The 21,678-nt window shown below is 32.9% G+C and overlaps 1 protein-coding gene across 6 annotated transcripts in view; it reads left to right on the top strand.

Moving 5' to 3' along the window:
* LOC145270681 (uncharacterized) overlaps positions 1–21,213 on the top strand; it is a 60,610-nt gene extending 39,397 nt beyond the window's left edge. For 2 of the 6 annotated variants that reach the window (XM_080126308.1, XM_080126306.1), the window contains 9 exons: positions 5,694–5,731; positions 10,405–10,431; positions 13,871–13,977; positions 14,890–15,019; positions 16,084–16,161; positions 16,291–16,417; positions 18,323–18,429; positions 19,609–19,915; positions 21,009–21,213. In XM_080126308.1, the coding sequence (XP_079982434.1) occupies positions 5,694–5,731; positions 10,405–10,431; positions 13,871–13,977; positions 14,890–15,019; positions 16,084–16,161; positions 16,291–16,417; positions 18,323–18,429; positions 19,609–19,915; positions 21,009–21,054 (967 nt within the window). In that variant the 3' untranslated portion in view covers positions 21,055–21,213. The remainder of the gene's footprint in view (positions 1–5,693; positions 5,732–10,404; positions 10,432–13,870; positions 13,978–14,889; positions 15,020–16,083; positions 16,162–16,290; positions 16,418–18,322; positions 18,430–19,608; positions 19,916–21,008) is intronic. The other 4 variants (XM_080126309.1, XM_080126311.1, XM_080126310.1 and 1 more) reach the window with 2 other exon arrangements.
* Positions 21,214–21,678: the final 465 nt, after the last annotated feature.

The following is a 21,678-nucleotide window of genomic DNA, read 5'->3' as shown; positions in this document are numbered from 1 at the left end:
CAATTTTATTCAAAACCTCTGCTTATTTACGAGGGCTGTTCCAAAAGTAAAGAGCTATGAAGACTGGAGTAGTACCATAAAAACGAGCGACCCTTTCGTGCTGCAGAATTTATTTTTCTAGCACCATTCTATGTACTTTTGTCATGAATTTAATAACTTCTGCTTCTGATGCACGTCCATGACAGGTTGCTTTCTTAGCCCCTCATACCGTCAGTATCTACAACAGTTTTTATAAAAACTGAACTTGTGCATTCATGACCTGAAACTTTCAATCCCCTCTGATTCATTCGGGCGGAATAAAATATAGGAGACATTACTTTTGAAATGCGGTTTGTAGAATTTTATTTTAACAAAAAATACAGAAAAATTCTTGGGATTTATGTACTCATCATAAAGATATGTACTAAAAATCATGTAAATTTATAAAGTATTTAATCAAATTTAAAAAAAATTTTAGTGGTTAGTTTTTTTTTTTTTTTTTTTTTTTTTGTAGATATTAAAATTCAAGGGCAACAATTCAATGTAACTGAGAATTTGGTTTTTATTAAAAAAAAAATTTTTTTTAATACAAACCAAATTCTCATAGTTACATTGAATTGTTGCCCTTGAATTTTAATATATTCTGAAACAATATGGCTGCTCATGGTTCCCTGCATGCCTAGCTCCATCATAAAAAAAAAAATTGATTTATGCAGTTTTGAAATATTTCTTCGTTCTGTGACGAGTTCGTACATGATAATGATTTTGATGTTTTTAAAAATTTTATGTATGATTCTAAATAAGCGCTGACACTTCAATGTAAGATTTATTTTATGGATTATTTTTTTCATATAAAGAAAAAAATGCTCGATAGAAAATTAGGGTTTGTATTACTGTACACATAGATTCAAAAAAAAGTTGTCAAAAAACAAATATATAACAAATGTTACCAAAGGCAAGATAAATTACTTTTCTACCTAACTGGATGATTTTTAGTGTTTTTTTTTTTTTTTTTTTTTAATGGAGCATGTTTATTCAGCTTGAAAAAGTGTTTACCGATGTATTGGAAAATTAAAAATGGTGCCCAACTTTCTTTTTGACATGGTAAGTTTGGGAAAAGGATTTAAAAATAAAAACTAGACAAAATACTCTTAGAAACTTGCTCAATTTCTGTTACTGTGACATAGGCTGACATATAATCGGTGGGTTTTAATAGTATTTTGTCTAGTTTTTTATTTTTAACTCCTTTTCCCAAACTTACTGTGTCAGTCGAGTGCCATTTTTAACTTTCCAATACATTGGTAAATACTGTTTTTCGAGCTGAATAAACATGTTACATTAAATAAAAACACTGAAAACATACCCAATTAGGTAGAAAAGTAACTTATCTTGCATTTGATAACATTTATTTATACATTTTTTTTATTTTATTTTATTTTATTTATTTATTTTTTTTTTTTTTTTGACAACTTTTCCTAATCTGTGTGTACAGTAATACAGGGTGACCCCTCCCCCCTTTGTGTTTTGTCCGAAGGAAATGAAACTTTGGTCATAACTAGTTTATTGTATTCAAAACATCACATTAAAACATTAGGGTCTTTGACCCCTTTTTTTTCTTCTTTGACTGTAAAATGCTCAGAAAAACAATTGAATGTCCGGGGGGGGGGGCACCCTGTACAAACCCGAAAATTCTTTAAGATTGCCAAACAATATTGATTGTAATGTATGAATTCGTATCTTAATTCTTTGCAATTGATGAGGATATTTGGATTATTCAGTCTACTCTTATCTTGGTTCATGGTTGGACTCGTATACTGATCCTTTTCACGTACATTTTTTTTGTTTTTGTTTTGTTTTTCCAAACTTATGAATCTACAGAATTTCAAATTCATTTCATACCTCGAGTTAACACTCGCGTGGTACTGATTCTTAACCGATGTATTTCAGGTTGTAGATGTTAATGTAACCAAGATCAGAAAGGTAGTCAGACTAATACAAATTATCAATACTTTAAAAAAAAAAATTGTAAAGCTTATCCTTTGATGTTTTTCTTAGTTGCCAGCTTGTTTACAAAAAGACCCCATTTGCCCACCCCCCCCTTTTTTTTTTCTTTTTTTTTTTTTTTTCTTTTTTTTTTTTTTTTCTTTTTTTTTTTTTTTTTTTTCTCTCTCTCTCTCTCGCTCTCGCTCCACACTTTTTCCGGTAAGGACCAGAAAGAAACCATCTGCTGCGTGGATTTTTTAAATCAAAACTGAAATCATCTGGTAGAACTTGTTTCTGGTCCTTCTTTTTTTTTTTTTTTTTTTTTTTTTACATGAAACTTTATTTCTGGCCACTTTTATTAAAAAACAAATTTGTATTTCAGTCCAATATTCCTTAGAGAAAAACTGCTTTCTAACAAAACCTATACACTCTTTCAAATAAGTTTGATAATCTTTGAGTTATAAAATTAAATTCTTTAAAGAGGAAGCGTGTCTAATTTTGCGGATTTCGTTTAGATTAATTTTAAAGTTTGCTTATTTACTATCAGATTTTGTCATGGATTAAAGATTATGCAAATTAAGTATTTCTTTTAAGGGCACTTGGTACAGTTTAATCAAGACATTAAAAAATGAAAATATCGAAAAAAAAAAAAAAGGGTTATATTGTACGTATCTGTCTTGAACTGAAGATCTCCGAAAAAAAAAATTTCATTTAATTTGATCGAGTATTTTTTTACAGCAGAAAAAAAAACGTTTTTATGAGAGTGCGTTAAAGGCAGACATCTTGGGATTTTTCTTATTTTTTGTTGGGAGTTTACACACGCCACGGAGAGATACCTCCAGTTAAAGTGCCGATACTCTCTCCCCATCTTAATACTTGTTTGTTTTTCTTCCTGAAAATTGAATCTTTTTGCTCGGTATCATAACAATTTGTTTTTTCGCTGTAAAACAAAAACTACTCTAAATTAATTGAAATTTTTTATTTTTTTTATTTGAGAACTTTGTTCCATAGCGGATACATACAATTTAAACTTTTTTTTTCCGATATTTTCATTTTTTAATGTCTTGATTAAACTGTACAAGTACCCTTTTAAGAAAATCAAATATTGCGATGAGCGATCTGCTTGGCGGCACTTGAATAGTCTTTTCTGTTTAACCTCTCCAGAAGAGATGATCAATGGCTGCCTAAAAATCATTAGTTTTTTTTTTCTTTTATAAAAAAAAAACTTGATCAATTTGCATGAATTTTGGAATTTAACAATTTCATTCCATGACAAGTTTGTACATTGTAGACTTTTTTTAAGTGTAATTCTAAAAATGCAAAGTTTTGGGTTGCAGTAAAGCTCATCTTAAATCATTAGCGATATGGCATAATCACGTTGACACACCGGTTCCCCCCCTGGATCACCGAAGTTAAGCAATGTTGAACCTGGTCAGTATTAAACGGGTAACAATTTGGGACTTCCAGGTGCTGTATGTGCTCTCTGCTTATCTTGGCACTGTTTCAAGTTGTCCTGGACTTCTTGCCACCAGAGTCAGTGCCGATTCAGGTGTGGTTGGGATTGCGCAACTCTTGCTTCACAATTACATGCGTAGCTGCCCCTACGGGGGGGGGGATCCTTTGCCTTTTGAGACTGAGCGGAGGCATCAAGCGATGCATTATACACTGATGTGAAAAATGTATTCAATAATGTTGAGGTACCATAGAAAAACAAATCCCAATTGTTTTTTTTTTTTTTTGTTTTGTTTTTCGTCAAAGTTTTTCTCCGTCAAAATTTTGATGACAAATTTTCAAGTCTCAAGTTTTATATAGGGTTGTTTCTAAGATTAAATTAAAAGTATAATGAATTCTGCTGGTATCCTAATCAGCAAAAAGTTTATAGCCACCCAACAGGAAATCCTCTTCTGCAATTCTTTCATTTGATAGAAGGGGGAGGATGTATTATTCTGCCCAAATGTTTGGGCCTACTCCCCCCCCCCTCCCCCCAATGTTTAGTGTAATTACGCACTCTGAAGTGTTACTTTGCATTACCTGAAAAGTTTTCTTCCCCTATTTGGCAAAATGAAAAAAAGTGAAGTGGTTTTGTTAGTTTCTACACCAAGATGTAAGGGAGACTACTTCATTCCTAATATTACTCCGCTTGCCCTTGATTTTTTCCTTATAAAGTTGAGTGCTTAGCAAATTAACAAAGCACTTTTTTCTCTTTAAGTCTTTGGCTTGAACCTCAGTCTCCTGGCCCATTAGCAAACAGTTACTTAAGCTAATGTCACTTCACTGTATTCTACTGTGTGTACTCTATATTTAACATTTGATCTCACTCGATATTGGAACTCTGCAGAAATACGGTAAATTCGATGACAGATGTTTAGTTTTGTTGTGAATAATGGTTGAAAAATTGTGGCCTCCTCTCCCACAGAAGATTTGTCCAATTTTTTTGATTGTATAAAAAAAAAAATGGATCTTTAGAGAATGTTATGAAAGTCGGAATTTAAATATGCAAAACTATTGCGGTCCTCTCCCCCCCCAACTTTTCAAGACTTTACATGTTTTATTGTTTCATTTAAACTTTTTTTTTTTATTATCCCTATTTTTGTGGCCATCGTATATGAAATGTCTGTTTTTATGAGAATAATACAAACTTTCTTTTTTAAGTCATCTATTTCTAACAGGTCACATTGAAGGTCGATTCCGAGACACTATGGTGTTGCAAAATACATAAACCTAGCAAAACAAGTGCTTTTATAAATCTTATCAGGGTTTAAGCTCTTAAATTTTAATTTAAAAAACCCCCCAAAAAATGTATCATTTCTCATGACATGTGGTTTTAAATAACTTGCCCCTCCCTCCCCCCCCAAAAAAAGAAAAAAAAAATTCCCCGTCCTGGTTTGTGTTATCGGTTATATGGTGTTCATAAACGTGTTTATAAAAATTCACATGCATATATATATAGATATATATGTATATATGTGAAAAGGTGTAGACGTGTTTTTTAAAACATTTCATAGGGTTAAAACAAAACATGTTGGTGTTAAACGGTTTTTTTTTTTTTGTCTCAATTACAAAACTGGTTAAATAACAAATGAAAAAGTTGTCCCAACGACTGTCTCTGTAAAATGGGTATCTTAATGTTTACCGAATTATGATGTGCTCTTTGTCTATGTAATAATGTATGGTACTTAGTAATTACACACACAAAAATATTTATGCATGTGTGCATATGTGTTGCTTTCTGCATGTATAAACAAAAAAGGTTTAAAATATAAGTTAATTCTAAAAGAAAAAAAAACTTAAAAACGAAACATCTTTGCAACTGCAAAGTGTTTTAAATATCACTATGGGAAAGGCTTGGTTTACGTAATGGTGTGATCTAAACATGGTTGATTATGGGTTAGCCATTTCGGTGGTGTGTTTATTTAATTTAAAAAAAAAACAACAAAAACAACAACAAAAGCACCAAAGGAAACAAATAAAAGAAGAAAAAAAAATGTCCCTAAAATAACAAAAGAAAACCAAAATGCCCATGAAAATGTTTTTGCAACATGAAGAGGCTGTTCTTGTGTGTCTTAGAAATGTTCTCTCCTTTGTGCTGTTTGGAAACCGATGCGAAAACGACTCGGCGTGAAGAGGCGGTTCTTCTTGACCGGTGTCGGTAAAGCAATCCATCCAACCCTAATCCCTCCCCCCATTCAATGGATGGACTGTCTTTACTGATTCCTTCTAATGCATTTCAGCGGTGGCAGAGGCGGCTTCAACAAAGGTTATGGTGGTGGTAAGTTCATGGTTTTTTGGCTGTTTTCTGGCCTCTATTATCTTTTATATATTCATTACAAATCTGCTTGGTCACTTTAAACAAAAAATCTACATATTGATATCTAAGGGGAGATAAATCTACATAAGCATGTTTCAATGTAATGTTTATTACTCTAAAAAGGGTTATTTCTTTTAGATATATAATTCAACATTTGATATAACTAAATTTTGAAATTAGTTTACACCTGGTTCTGTTTTTAAGTTAATTTTATATCCAACAAAGGATTTTTATTCTTTAAAAAATATATTTAAAATTTAATGAAATATTACAGAATTTAATTCCAAAATTTTGTTTCTCATCAACTCAAGGCTTTATCTTGACTTTTAGATTGCAACATTTTGATCAAGTTCCTTTGCCATTAATTGTATTTATCTGCATGTTTCAATGTAATTTTTAATATAAAAAGGAAGTTATTTCTTTTAGGTATATAATTCAAGGTACTTGTACAGTTTAATCAAGATATTCAAAAATGAAAATTTCGAAAAAAAGGTTATAGTGTATGGATCCATTTTGGACTGAAGATCTCAAAAAAAAAAAAAAAAAAAAAAAGAAAAAAAGTAATTTGAGTAGGGTTTTTTTTTTTTTTTTTTTTTTTTTTTTTTTAGTGGAAAAACACGTTCTTATGAGAGTGCGTTGAAGTCAGCCATTTTGAAATTGCTGAACATGCCACGGGGAGATAACTCCATGTAAAGCGCCGACACTCCCTCCCCCATCTTTAATACTAGCTTTTCTTCCCAAAAATCGAACCTTTTGCTCAGTATAACAAATTGTTTTGCTGTGCAAAAAAAAAAAAAAGATAAAATTGAGTGAGTTTTTTTCGGAAAACTTCGTTCCATAACGGATACATTTAATATAACCTTTTTTTTTTTTTTTTTCTTCGATATTTTAATTTTTTAATGTCTTCGCTAAACTGTACAAGTACCTAATTCAACATTTGATATTAATTTTTCAAATTAGTCACGCTTACTACTAGTCTACACCTGGTTCTGTTTTACAAGTTAATTTTATATCGAACAAAGTATTTTAATTTTTATTCTTTAAAAATATATTTAAAATTTAATGTAATATTACAGAATTTAATTCCAAAATTTGTTTTTCAACTCTAGGCGTTATCTTGACTTTTAGATTGCAACATTTTGATCAAGTGTAGTTCCGTTGCCATTAACTGTATTTACCTGAATAGAAGACTTTTTTTTTTTTTTTTTTTTTTTTTTTTTTACATAAGCATAACCACTTATCAAGGCCAGAGACCACTTGAGGATAAGGGTTAAGAATGTACAGTAGTCAGTTGGACAATATAGTAATAGTTAGTAATGGAAATTCAGTAAATTTAACTTGTATGGAACGGCTCATCAAGAACTTGTTTACATTGGACTTGAAGACAACCATATTGTAGTCAGCTGGAAAGCAGGAAAATGGAAGACAATTCCACATGCGTGCAGTTCTAAGAAAGAAGTTTTGTTCATGGAATCTACGTTTAGGTTTAGGCACAGATAAAGAGTGGGGGGGGATTATTGAGTGTTTTCAGCTAGATGAGTTTCTTGTGAAAGTTTGGCGGGGGGGGGGCGGCATAGATTGAAGCTCAGTCAATCACTTACCATGAAAATAACGATAAAGCAGAGACAAACTCGCAACATCTCTTCTGTGAGATAGAGGTTGCAGAGAAAAGAAAAGGACATCTCCTACGAAGCTACAAAGTCTATTTTGAAATCTATCACTGCAGGATAAGTCCTTTCTAGCAGCTCCTGCCTAGATGTAACAACAGTACTCTATCCTTGGACATACCTGGCTCTTATATGGATAGAGAATTGTATCATCAGTGAGATATCTACTGGATCAATAGAGGATCCCACTATTTTTCTAACGGCCTTGGCAACAGATTTGATGTGTTCCATTTAAGATCAGGAGTAAAGGTCAAGCCCAGAAGCTTGTCAAAACATGAGGCCTCCCCAAGACGAGAGCCTTTTATTCGATTGAAAGTCTTTCTATGTTGGCAGAAAAGAAATCAAAATAATATTTACGGTTTGGGGGTAAACAACCTGTGGCAATGGGGTTCAAGATAAGTTGTTTTGCTATATATTTTAACATGCACTAATACTTGGTCACTTTTATCTATGTACAGCGTGATTGTTTTGCATTTAAAATGCACATTTCAATTGTGTGCCTGTTTCACTACAGATGTGTACATTTGCTTTTGGGTTTTTATTTTTGGTTAATTTTTGTAATCCAACAAAGGGTTTCTTTTAAATTATTTCAAATTTATTATTCAATAGATTCATAGTTTAGAATTTGATCTAATATTACATGCAGAATTAACTTCTGAAATTTTTAAAGAGAAATGTAGTTTGCTTAAAGCATTGCTGGTAAATGAATGTGAGTATAAGGCTAACACAGCAGGAAAACGGTGTTGAACAAAAGTAGGCAAATGAGAAGGTAGTCTATAAAAAATGTTTTGAACTTAGCTATTTCAAAAAAATGTTTCTAGTCTTTCACAAACTAGGCTGTAATAACTTTTTTAGATTGCAGAATTTTGAACAAATTTAGTTTGAATTAGTTGTATTTATCTGGTTGGAAGGTTTATATTAGGTTTCAAGTCTGTTTTGAATGTTGGCATAGAAAAAAGATAAAAATAGTATATTGAATCGGGTGGTACATGGTTTATCTGCATAATTAAAATTCGTTTTAGTTTTCAATATAGTATTATAAGAAAACTTAAACTAATTGGTATTTATCAAAGTTAAAGATGTTGATTAATAGTTTCATCATTTTTTTGTTATATGAACTGAGCAGCCTTGTAGTTCAAGAAATATTCCTTTTAAGCACTGTTTCACATTTTTTGTTCATTTAAATTTGTCACTTTAGTTCTCTTTTACTAACCCATCAAAACATTGTCATTCTTTATCGGCCGATTTTTAAACAAGGGCATTATGGTGATTATATAGTCAGAATTTCCGATCATAAAAAAAACTTAGGATTTACATTAAATATTGTGTGCAAATGACTTTTTTTTTTTCATATTGTCTACATAAGTGTTTTCATATTTCGTTTTAATAATTGAATAACAACTAAGTTTTCATTATGTGCCAACTGAAAAAAAAAAGTGGTCTTTTGTTAGAATAGGTTATTCTTGACACAACTGACCTAATTTGAAGTGGTTACCATTTTATTTTACTGACCATAAGCAGATTCCGTAATTTGCTACGGTTTGATCAGAATGGTTTTATTAATTTTGGAATAATGTATAAACAATTTTTGTGAGTACCTTAAACAATTTTTGAAGCCGTGCCAAGTTATGAGCAAACATTTTGCAGTTCATGTTTGACTAACGTATTTGCTTAAAATCAAGGTAAGTTTTTGAAGTATGGTTTCCAATCTTCTCAAAACATTTTGGTGACGACTCTAGATTCTCTCGATTTACGAATACAAAGTTTGGCCAGAGTTATACGTTCGAATGTCTGTTTTTCTCTAAAACAAAAACATGAGACAGTTGGTTGCGTGGACAACAGGTATTTCAGACGCTTTGAAAAGCATTGGGTGTTATTAGTAGACCGTACCTGAAACAAGGGTGCCTCTTGTTTGGTTGCTCTGATGAATGTGTTAGTAGACAAAACATGCGGTTTCATCCGTTTTTTTTTTTTTTTTTTTTTTCCCCCCCTTTTGTAACCTCCATAACTGGTTTTCAACTTGGTTTTTGTATCAAGGTTTGAAATATAAATTTTTTTTTTCTATTGGTGGCTCGCGTATTCATTGACATGGTCACCAAAAAGTCTCCTAGGGAATGCCACCTTTAATTATTGCATGCTAGTTGTTGACCAGTAAATTAGTCAACCATTAAAAAAAAAAAAAAAAAAAAAGTTTTACTGAAAAACTGAATTTTTCTTATTCTTAGTAAAGGAATTTTAGAATGCGTTTTCTTGAACTCGAAAAACTCTTGTATTGAAGTTCTTTTAGGCAGTGTTTGATTGGATGTCCCAAAAAAGTGGAAGATTTTTTTTTAGTATTGTGACCGGATGGAAATCGGCTTGTTTTAAGTATAAATTCTCTCATAGATAAAATTTACCAAGCAATTAAATACAATTCAACTTAAGAATCTCTTGTACATATCTGTTGATTTAGTTGAATGTTCAAGCAAAGTTATTTGAAAGAAAAGTATAATGAAGACTGAACTCTGGTATAAATAAACCGTTCTCTTAATATTCGTGGATATCATTAAATCTGTATGCAGTAAATATTTAAAAAAAAAAAAAAAAAAAAAAAAAAAATGCATTAAGTTTAAAACGTCTCGACTTCGGTTGCGATTTTAACAGGAGGGGAGGTAACAACTCTGCTTAAAATATTGCAGTCCTTCAGGTCCAGGGGAAGATTGTTAAAAATGTATTATGAGGGCATTGTCCTGAAGCGAGATTTCTAAGCATTTGCAGGTTTTGTGTGCTAAAATCTTCACCTTTTCCAAATCTGAAATGTGTTGATGTTTGTCTAATCTGGATGATATTTGCGTAAATGGATTTGTAAAACACTTTTTATTGTGAACAAATCTGCCCCGGCCTCTTCTTTTTTTTTTTTTGTCTCTTATATCCGATATATATGTATATACCAAATCTTAACTCCTTTTTTACTTTCTCTTTTTCTAGGTGGTGGTGGCATGGGTGGTTACGGAGGTAAGGGATCCCCCCCTTTTTTTTTTTCCATCTAATTCCTCCCTATCATTGATAAACTTTGTAAGCAACCAAGATTGAGAGCTTTGCTATTATGATAGTGTTCGCACACTTATAAAGGCTTTGCCTTTTGAGTTTCGTCTTGAAATAGCCTCGTCTTTAAACCTTGAAATAGCCTCGTCTTTAAACCTTGAAATAGCCTCGTCTTTAAACCTTGAAATAGCCTCGTCTTTAAACCTTGAAATAGCCTCGTCTTTATTAAACCTTGAAATAGCCTCGTCTTTATTAAACCTTGAAATAGCCTCGTCTTTATTAAACCTTGAAATAGCCTCGTCTTTGTTAAACCTTGAAATAGCCTCGTCTTTATTAAACCTTGAAATAGCCTCGTCTTTATTAAACCTTGAAATAGCCTCGTCTTTATTAAACCTTGAAATAGCCTCGTCTTTATTAAACCTTGAAATAGCCTCGTCTTTATTAAACCTTGAAATAGCCTCGTCTTTATTAAACCTTGAAATAGCCTCGTCTTTATTAAACCTTGAAATAGCCTCGTCTTTATTAAACCTTGAAATAGCCTCGTCTTTATTAAACCTTGAAATAGCCTCGTCTTTATTAAACCTTGAAATAGCCTCGTCTTTATTAAACCTTGAAATAGCCTCGTCTTTATTAAACCTTGAAATAGCCTCGTCTTTATTAAACCTTGAAATAGCCTCGTCTTTATTAAACCTTGAAATAGCCTCGTCTTTATTAAACCTTGAAATAGCCTCGTCTTTATTAAACCTTGAAATAGCCTCGTCTTTATTAAACCTTGAAATAGCCTCGTCTTTATTAAACCTTGAAATAGCCTCGTCTTTATTAAACCTTGAAATAGCCTCGTCTTTATTAAACCTTGAAATAGCCTCGTCTTTATTAAACCTTGAAATAGCCTCGTCTTTATTAAACCTTGAAATAGCCTCGTCTTTATTAAACCTTGAAATAGCCTCGTCTTTATTAAACCTTGAAATAGCCTCGTCTTTATTAAACCTTGAAATAGCCTCGTCTTTATTAAACCTTGAAATAGCCTCGTCTTTATTAAACCTTGAAATAGCCTCGTCTTTATTAAACCTTGAAATAGCCTCGTCTTTATTAAACCTTGAAATAGCCTCGTCTTTATTAAACCTTGAAATAGCCTCGTCTTTATTAAACCTTGAAATAGCCTCGTCTTTATTAAACCTTGAAATAGCCTCGTCTTTATTAAACCTTGAAATAGCCTCGTCTTTATTAAACCTTGAAATAGCCTCGTCTTTATTAAACCTTGAAATAGCCTCGTCTTTATTAAACCTTGAAATAGCCTCGTCTTTATTAAACCTTGAAATAGCCTCGTCTTTATTAAACCTTGAAATAGCCTCGTCTTTATTAAACCTTGAAATAGCCTCGTCTTTATTAAACCTTGAAATAGCCTCGTCTTTATTAAACCTTGAAATAGCCTCGTCTTTATTAAACCTTGAAATAGCCTCGTCTTTATTAAACCTTGAAATAGCCTCGTCTTTATTAAACCTTGAAATAGCCTCGTCTTTATTAAACCTTGAAATAGCCTCGTCTTTATTAAACCTTGAAATAGCCTCGTCTTTATTAAACCTTGAAATAGCCTCGTCTTTATTAAACCTTGAAATAGCCTCGTCTTTATTAAACCTTGAAATAGCCTCGTCTTTATTAAACCTTGAAATAGCCTCGTCTTTATTAAACCTTGAAATAGCCTCGTCTTTATTAAACCTTGAAATAGCCTCGTCTTTATTAAACCTTGAAATAGCCTCGTCTTTATTAAACCTTGAAATAGCCTCGTCTTTATTAAACCTTGAAATAGCCTCGTCTTTATTAAACCTTGAAATAGCCTCGTCTTTATTAAACCTTGAAATAGCCTCGTCTTTATTAAACCTTGAAATAGCCTCGTCTTTATTAAACCTTGAAATAGCCTCGTCTTTATTAAACCTTGAAATAGCCTCGTCTTTATTAAACCTTGAAATAGCCTCGTCTTTATTAAACCTTGAAATAGCCTCGTCTTTATTAAACCTTGAAATAGCGGTTGAATATCGTCAGTTTAAAGTAAAATTTTTTGAATATCAAAAATATATATAAAACTATTTTTAAAATAAAACGTTAAAATTAATATCAAAACATTTTTCTCAAATTGCATTATTTCCAGTATTAGTACAAGAGTTACCTCCCTTTATTACAGTTTATCATTGCTTATAAATCAAATTTTGTTGAAAACTTGTCTGGAGAAGACTTTGAAAGTAGACATTGGACATCTATATTAACCCTGTTCTAATAGAATGTCCCCTATTCTAGGGCAGATTAAAATGAACTTCCGAAACAGTTTTTTTTTTTTTTTAAAATCAATTTTATGCCCCCCACACCTCCCCAATCTATTAAATTATTGACTCTAGAAAATGTCTAAAAGGTTTGAGTTCTAGATTGAAAGGGAACTCTATTTTAGAACAGGGACCACATTCAGTATCAATCTGAAAAATGTTAATTTTAAAATGACAAGTTCTGACCATCTTAATATCTAAAGTTTCACAAATCTATGCTATCTGAATCTTCATAAAGGACTTTCTCCTTTTTACTCCTTCTCCATAGAACTAAAACTAAATATGGCCCGCATTATGACTCTTTACCTTTTAGTTAAAAAAAAAATCCTTTATGATCGTTTGTTAGGAGAAAATCCTGTACATATATACAAGTAAAGATGTGCACTTTATAGAAAAACTAGCGGGGGGGGGGGATACCCGGCATGGCCCGGGTGTTTGTAGGTGTGTGTGTTTGGGGGGGGGGGGCATCAAAACCGCCTTGTCTTAAAAAAAAAAAAAAAAAAAAAAAATGGCCGGGTGTTCTGAGGTGTAAAAGAACACTACTTTTAGTAGGAAAGTAGTCTTGAACCCTGAACCTTTGACGTGGAGGTGGAAACGAAATGGGGGAAAAAACCCTGGGACCGAACCATCTCAGCCACAAGAGAAGAGGAATGAAAAGCCGCTTAATTTAAAATGAAATTGACAGGTGCGAGAAACTTAAGTCGCGTGATGTTTGACCTTGAAACATGACACGGCTGCAAGCCAGTTTTTGCTTGTTTTATACTGAAAAGTGAAAGATACATGGGACACTTTAAAAATCTGAAAAAAAAATTGCGCGTGAAAGTTGGCAAAATTAAATAGAAAGGTGATCCCCCCCCCCCCCCCCGTTTTGTAACTCGTAGATATTATGATGTAGTCGTGATATAAAGTTTTAAGGAATGAGCTGAGCGATAAGTCTTGGTTGTTTGCATATTGAGTGTTTTGTATGACTTTTTTAGTTCTCTATCAATTGTAATGCTTGGTGATTTATAAACTTGTATAATTAAAAAAGTATTAATTTTTTTTCATAAAATATATTCAATGTATTATAAAATTGTTTGATTCAAACTCTGCAGATGGTCCCATTATGGAAATGCCTGACACCGTGTTTGTTTATGGATTGAATGAAGATGTCACTGAAGAAGCCCTTATTCAACATTTTGGCAGCATTGGAGTCATCAAGGTAACTTCTTATATTCATTTGTATCAATAATGGAACACTATTTTCATAACCAAAATTTGGTCGTAACGGGAAGATTTAAAATTCCTTTAGTAATTATTAGTATTATCATGATGCATGGAATTCTTGCTTGACCATATCGTTTTAATTATTGAGTGTGATCGATAAGTGTTCTTTTTACGTTGGCAAGGCCTCATTGGCTCGTCACAAACGGATTGATTAACAACCAAAAAAAGTAGGCAGACAGGGCTCTACATTGCGAATGAAACGGTCGCATTTGTGAGTGATTTTTTTTTAAAGTGGCGACTAGAAATAATAAAACGATTATCTTTTGACGATTGCATTTCTTTCACTGCCAATATTCTAAAGCTCACTACTGAGTGAAAAATATCTTTTCAACTTTGTTTTATCAAAAAAAGTAAAATTATTTGACAATAAAAAGTTTAATAGAGCAATATTTTATTTTTTTTTTAACGAAGGCTGTTTAAAAAAATATCTGAAGAAATTAGAATGTTCAAGTATCAACCTAAAATTTGTTGTATATTTAGAATTACACCTTATTTAAAAAAAAAACACAAAAATCTTTATGATGTACATGCTCGTCACAGAACGAAGATGTCATATTCTAAAAATCATGTGGTTTTGGCTAGTAAACGAAAATATTTAGTTGTTAAAGGTCAACTAAAGATAAGTTTGTCCATAGAGCCCTGGCAGTTTTTACAATATTAATACCAAAGTTAAAATCTCACGAAAATCTAAAGGATTTTTTTAAATGTATGTTTTTATAACTTTAAAGAAATTGTTATAATTTTAAAGCATGAAACTATTTTTTAAAAGTAATCGTTATTGGCAATCATCAAAAGCTGCCATCTACATAATTAGCATGTTTTTAAATGTTTTGCTTTTTTTATACAGACTGATAAAAAGACAAGCAAACCTAAAGTTTGGATTTACAAGGATAAAGTGACTGGCAAAGGCAAGGGTGAAGCCACAGTCACTTATGATGATCCGGAGAGTGCCAAGGCGGCCATCAATTGGTTCAATGGTAAGTAACACACCCTTCCTCCATTCATCTATGCATGTATTGACCTATCGTACATGTTGATAGCTAGACAACCCATGTAGATTGTTTGTAATTTACAGATCCGCCACAACTTATTAAGCTGTAGATGCGAAATAGCAACCAACTGTAGAAATCATATGAAGTAGCAACAAATATAAAAAAAAAAAAGCAGGATTCCAATAACACGTGCTAAAATAAAATCCACACCTCCATAAAAGGAATATATACTACACCCAAACAAAGTGAAATTAAGCTCAGCCATTGGCTGATGAAAATCTTAATCTGTAGAAGATGAATGATGAATCTGATTGGTTGTAAGCTTCACTCACATATATATATATATATATATATATATAGTGTGTGTGTAAAATTTTGTTGAAAATTCAAACACATTTTCTTTTTTATAATGTTCGTTTATTTCCTGGATTTTTTCCATTACAGCTGTTTCATTAATGGGTAGGCAATTTTACGATTTATTTATCCATAGAAATATCCTGTCCCCACCAACTTCTCCAGATGTTTTCCATTAGATTTTTAGAACGAAAGGTATATTTTTAACATGCTGAACATCGTATTCAGGTAAAAAAGATTTCCACAGCCATGCTTCCTCACTTCCTCCATCTTTTGGTGTTATGTGAAGAAAAAAAAAAAAATATAATAAAAATCCATAACTAAATAGATTTGCATTTAGCCCAGGATAGGCTAGGCGTCTATATTTCTCCCTATTTCATGTTTTACTACTTGACTCTACTTGGGTATTGAGCACTGTTGCAGTAAATCCTGAAAATGTATACACAATATATTATATGAAACTTATGTGAAGTAATAAATTATGAGTTAACATTTCTGAATGAAATTATTTCAAGTGCTTAAGGAAAATGAAGAAAATGGTGAATTGGTAAAACCGCAAACTATCAAACTATTTTAGCTGAAAAACTTATCGTCAAATGTGTTGTATGAACAAATATCTGATTTTGAAAATTGTTACTCGAATGTGTTCTGTAAGTACCAGCATATTAATTTTTCTTTCCCCCCTTTTCTTCCAGAAAAAGATTTCCAAAGCCGAATCATCAAGGTTGAAATGGCTCAGCGTAAAGCCTGGACAGGTGGCCGAGATGGACGAGGTCAGTATTTTCATCGATATTCAAATCTTGAAAAGTTTTTGCATTTTAAAATAATCAAACTGTTGGATTATTTTTCATATACAACTTCATGAAACATGTGAATTAATTTTTTTTTTTTATCTTACACAGGTGGACGAGGTGGCCGTGGTGGAGGTGGAGGTGGCCGCGGTGGATTTGGTGGTGGCATGGGAGGTGATAGAGGCGGAGGTGGTGGTGGCGGCGGTGGTCGTCAAGGAGATTGGACCTGTCCCAACCCGTAAGTAAAAAAAAAAAAAGAATTTTTTTTTTTTTAGTGTCACTTTCTCCTCTCGCAAAATTATTTTCCAATGTTCATCCGTTAAAGTCTGGTTACATTATGTAGCCAGACTTTGTGGAAGCGTCCTATAGATTATGTAGCCAGACTTTGTGGACACCCTGTGTGTGTGTGTGTGTGTGTGTGTGTGTATGTATGTATGTATGTATATATATATATATATATATATATGTATATTTTATTTATTTATTTTTTTGTTTGCGTGTGTGTGCTTTCAAGTATAATTCAATTTCAAAAAATGTATTTTTGGTAAAAGCCCGAAGTACTTACGTGTTCTGTTGAAAATTAATAAAACTATGGAAATTATGAAAATTGATGCAGTAGAAATATCTATATATTAATCCGAAAGCATGTGTGTTTTGTGTCGCACGTTTTCTTCTGAGTGTCGTTTATGACCTTCCGTTTCTTGTCATAAATAATTTTATCAAGAATTAAGTTTTGGTTTTGATTATAGCTGAGGAATTAAAGATATGTTTTGGTTTCGGTTTTGATTCAAGCTGATGTACCCAAGTCATATGGATATTTTTTTTATTTTTAAAATCACAACTTTATAATATGTAAGAATCGATAAAATATATACCAAGTCTACATAAATTAAAATTTCATATTTAAGCATATTTTATGACCGGGTTACGCTGGGTGTCCCTGCTAACTTAGATAAATACATTTATAAGGCCGCCATTCGCCCATGTATGGAGTATTGCTGTCATATTTGGGCTGGTGCATCTGCTGCTAGTCTCTCGCTCCTAGACAAGGTTCAAAAGAGTGTCGCCAATCTGATAGGCCCTGAACTGGCATCTAAGCTTCAGCCTCTGTCCCGTCGCCGATATGTTGCATCCCTCTGCCTGTCTACAAGTATTTTAATGGTGAATGCTCTGATGAACTGCAGACACTTGTGCCCCCATGACGTAGACACCCTTGACAAACCCGACAGGCTGCTAAATCCCACCCCCACACTGTAGAGATCCCTAGATGTAAAAGATTTTTCTACTCCAGTAGTTTCTTCCCCAGAACCGCTAGACTCTGGGATTCTATTCCAGGCCCCTGCTTGCCTAACTGTACTGACATGCAGAAGTTCAAGTGTAACGTGAACTGACATCTTACTGCCCAAATCCCAACATAGTACCCCAGTAGTTGCTGCCCCTGATAGTAGCCCCTTACACCAAAGTGGCAATGTGCCTTGTTTGGGGTGAAAATGTAATAATAAAAAAAAAGAAAAAAATTTGCAGGTTTAACAAGAGCTACAATATTAGGACGTCTTCATTTATGCTGAACGTCCATGAGAATACCAATTTTTTTTTTTTTTTTTAACGTGGAGGTCCCCACTTATCAAGACCCAGAAGCCACTCGGGGATAAGGGTTAAATCAATAGATTCCATAATGTGGAATTTCCACGCTAGTAAATCTATATTTTTGCAAGAAAACGTTAATGATTTTCTTTGAACTAGAGAATTGTAGGGGAGATAACTATTTTGTGAAAAATCAGATTGCAGTTACCTCCCCCTGGACTCGATAATTCAATTTTTTTAAAAATTTCCACATGAAACGTAATTACGTAAAATGCATGTTTTGGACCAAGTAATGAATAGACCCTGTAGCAGAACACTAAGATTGTCGCACATTTCAAGTGACACCATTTGTTTGACCATGATATTGCTGGTGGTTGTTTGTAAACGTGTTAAATAGCAGACATGGTCGAATGTTAGCGAACAAGATGTTTTAAAGATTTGCTTTTGAAGTATGCTTTTGTTGAAGATGTTGAAGCTTTCTTACTTGAAAAAATCAGGATTGATTTTAAACTGAGGTCTTTAACGTATTGGGTTTATATTTGTGTTTTTAATTTTTCAGTGCCTGTGGCAACAATAACTTTGGCTGGCGTAATGCTTGTAACCTTTGCAACGCTCCTAAAGAAGGAATGGGCTCCTCTGGACCTGGTGGACCCCCAGGTGGTCCAGGTAAGCAAAACTTTATTTTGAGACTTGTATTGATTCTTGAATTTTCCAATAAGGTGTAACATTATTTCGAGATTATCTTAATATTTAGTAAATTATGTTTTAACGTTAAAAACACTTATGCACAACTCGTACATTTTCTAGATAGATAAAAGGGAAAATGTATGTCCGTCAAAGGCTTTTCGAATGGGGTTATCACGTCGGTTAGATTCCACGAGAAGTTTTTGCATAACGTCCCAGATTGTAATATCTCACATTCGCAAACGGACATCCTGTCTTTCCTTTTTGTGATTGAGTTGAACAATTCCCAACGTGTCGTCTTGGGTGTTTGTTTGGCCTTTTCGTATGAAGTAAAACTGTTCGAACACAAACGACAACTCGACGACCTGCGATGTCCGCTCTTTGCACTAACCAAAATGAGATTAGTTCTCGGTCATTGGAGGGGGAACCTTTCTATACTGAAAATTTCATTTTTAAACAAATTGTCACATTTTGTTTTCCCACGAAAACAAACTAACAAATACCAACAGAAAGTGGGGAAGCTGAACTGGCCCCCAGCCAGTTTTAAAAGCAACATTTATTTCTACGTATGCGTGGCGACCTTTTTGATTCTTAAGTTAATTACCAACTCATTGAATTCATTATTCTCTTTGGCCTAATGGTTAGCGAGGAAGATTAATTACCCACCTTTTTTTTTTTTTTTTTTTTTTTTAAACCACGTGGAAACCATTCTTAACATCGCTTCGTCCTTGTGCCAATGTCCACCTGGGTAACATCGAGAACTCCCCGCTAGTACTTAATAAATTAAAGTTATTTTTCCTTGCTAGAGGAATTCCTATCTATCTGGAACATGAACATATTTTTGGTCTCTCGACAAAGGAGGGATTGGACCCAGTAATTTACTCCGGTTTGTCTGTCTGCATGTTTCCTTGAATTTTTAAAAATTTTGCACAAACATTTACTCAAAGTAAAATTTCACCATAAATATATTTCACTCGTGGAGGAGAACCTCACATGCTAGAGTTGTTCAGTTTTAACCCTGCATAAGTGAAATTATCAAATTAAATACCTGTTATTCGTTATTGCTATGATGTTGTCCTTGTCCTCACATTCTGCTGTAAAATTGTTAAAAAAAAATAAATGCACTGATGCTCATAAATTTTTGTACTTTCCTTAAACTAGGTGGTTTCCGTGGACGAGGTGGACCCCGTGGTGGCGGCCCCGGCATGGGTGACAGAGGCAGTCGTGGAGGCATGGGTGGTGGCCGAGGAGGCATGGGTGACCGTGGAGGCCGTGGTGGCATGGGCGACAGAGGTGTAAGAGGTGGAGGTGGTATGGGTGACCGTGGTGGTAGAGGTGGTATGGGTGGCAGAGGAGGCGAAAGAGGTGGTTTCCGTGGTGGTCCCAGAGGTGGTATGGGTGGAGATCGTGGCGGCGGTGGACCTGGTGACAGAGGTGGACGTGGAGGATTTGGCAAAGATCGAGGAAGGTAAGTTTTGAAAGTTTATTTGCCTAAATTCTTTTTATGTGTAGAATTTAAGTGCATACAAACATAATTTCATTTATTCTGGCTTGAAATTCTATATATACCAAGGTTATATGTACAGCATAAAAAGAAATTGGAATCTTAGGAAGATCTCCATTTCAATAATTATAAGAGCAACCAGACTTATCAAAAAGAATTTCAAAAACTACCTGGCAAATATACCCAGTGAAACCACATGCAAGAGATACAAACAATTGCACTTAAAGGTAGGGGACCGTGAGAATCTTAAAAAGATCTATCGGTTAGAATATATAAAATAGTGGGTGAATGTCTAGCACGCAATATGATGCTTCATTCCGAGCTAGAACAAAAAAAAAAAATACGAATAGGTTTTCGATACTCTAGAATGTGTAACAAGACCCATTTTTACCTCATGACTTTATAAAAATTTCATATTAAAAAAAAAATTATCAAAACACTAATAACGTGAAAATACAAAATTTTATCGGAACAAGTTGTCAGATGAAATAAATTTTTTTCTTCAAGTTTTGAAAAAAAGGTTTTAATTTCATAAATCTCCAAAACCTCAAAAAAAAAAAAAATTGCTTTGTGAAAATTTTGTGTAAATATATACATATATATTTTCACAAAGCAATTTTTTTTTTTTTTTTGAGGTTTTGGAGATTTATGAAATTAAAACCTTTTTTTCAAAACTTGAAGAAAAAAATTTATTTCATCTGACAACTTGTTCCTTTCTTCACGTAAAAAAAAAAAAAAAAAAAAGACCTTGGTGTCTTAACTCTGCCATCGTGGAGAAGCAAAGTATAAAGGAATTCAAGTTCATCAATTTATAGAAAAGATGTAATTATTTCATTGTGAACGTTTTTTTTCAGAAATTTTACAATCCTTAAAGAATCGATTTCGAATGACTTGAATGAATCTTTTAACGGGGATTTGCAAATATTGATGAAAATATAACAAAACACTAAAGACTTTAACTTATTGATTTAGAGTGTAGCTTATTGAAAACAAACTTTGAAAGATGCTTAAATTTCTTCTACCCTAATCCTATTTTTTTTTTTTTTTTTTTTTCCAGGCCTCAAGATGGCAGATCTGACAGACGACCAAGGCCATACCCTTAAACATGTAACACCATCTCCTCTTAGAGGGAGTACCAAAAAAAAAAAAAAAAAAAAATCCCAACACCCTACATTCATTTTTAACGTTCCATTTTTAACGTTTCATTGTCTTTTCTCAGTATTACATCCAATAATGCTAATAAACGATTTTTAAAATCGTAATTGGTTTGTTTATTTCTATTGGGTTTCATTTTTATGGCAAAATGTTTTCACTAAAATTTTTTTTTTCTTTTTTTTTGTAACCATCTTTTGTTACGTCTTAGTGGCAATGATTTTTGGAATGCCTAAAATGATTAGCTTAAAATTCAGTCTCATTGTTGAAAAGGATTTTGCTTGGAGCTGTTTTCAAAATGAAACTTTAACAAACAAAACAAAAAATGATAACCCAATTTTTCTCATCTTATAAAAAATTATATATATATACACACACACACACACACACACACACACACACACACACACACACACACACACACACACACACACATCAAGAATGAGTTCAATAGAATCGTTTTAATTTGAATAAAATATGCATCAAGTGTGCTTTAAAACCAAATCAGAACGCAATATTATGAAAATAAACAAATTTAACTTGTTTGAAATTTATCACAAATATATTTCGGAGGT

This window comes from Euprymna scolopes, chromosome 46, assembly GCF_053919585.1.
Source record: "Euprymna scolopes isolate OS-2025 chromosome 46, ASM5391958v1, whole genome shotgun sequence".
Lineage (NCBI taxonomy): Eukaryota > Metazoa > Mollusca > Cephalopoda > Sepiida > Sepiolidae > Euprymna > Euprymna scolopes.
This window is presented reverse-complemented; position numbering and strand designations above follow the sequence as displayed.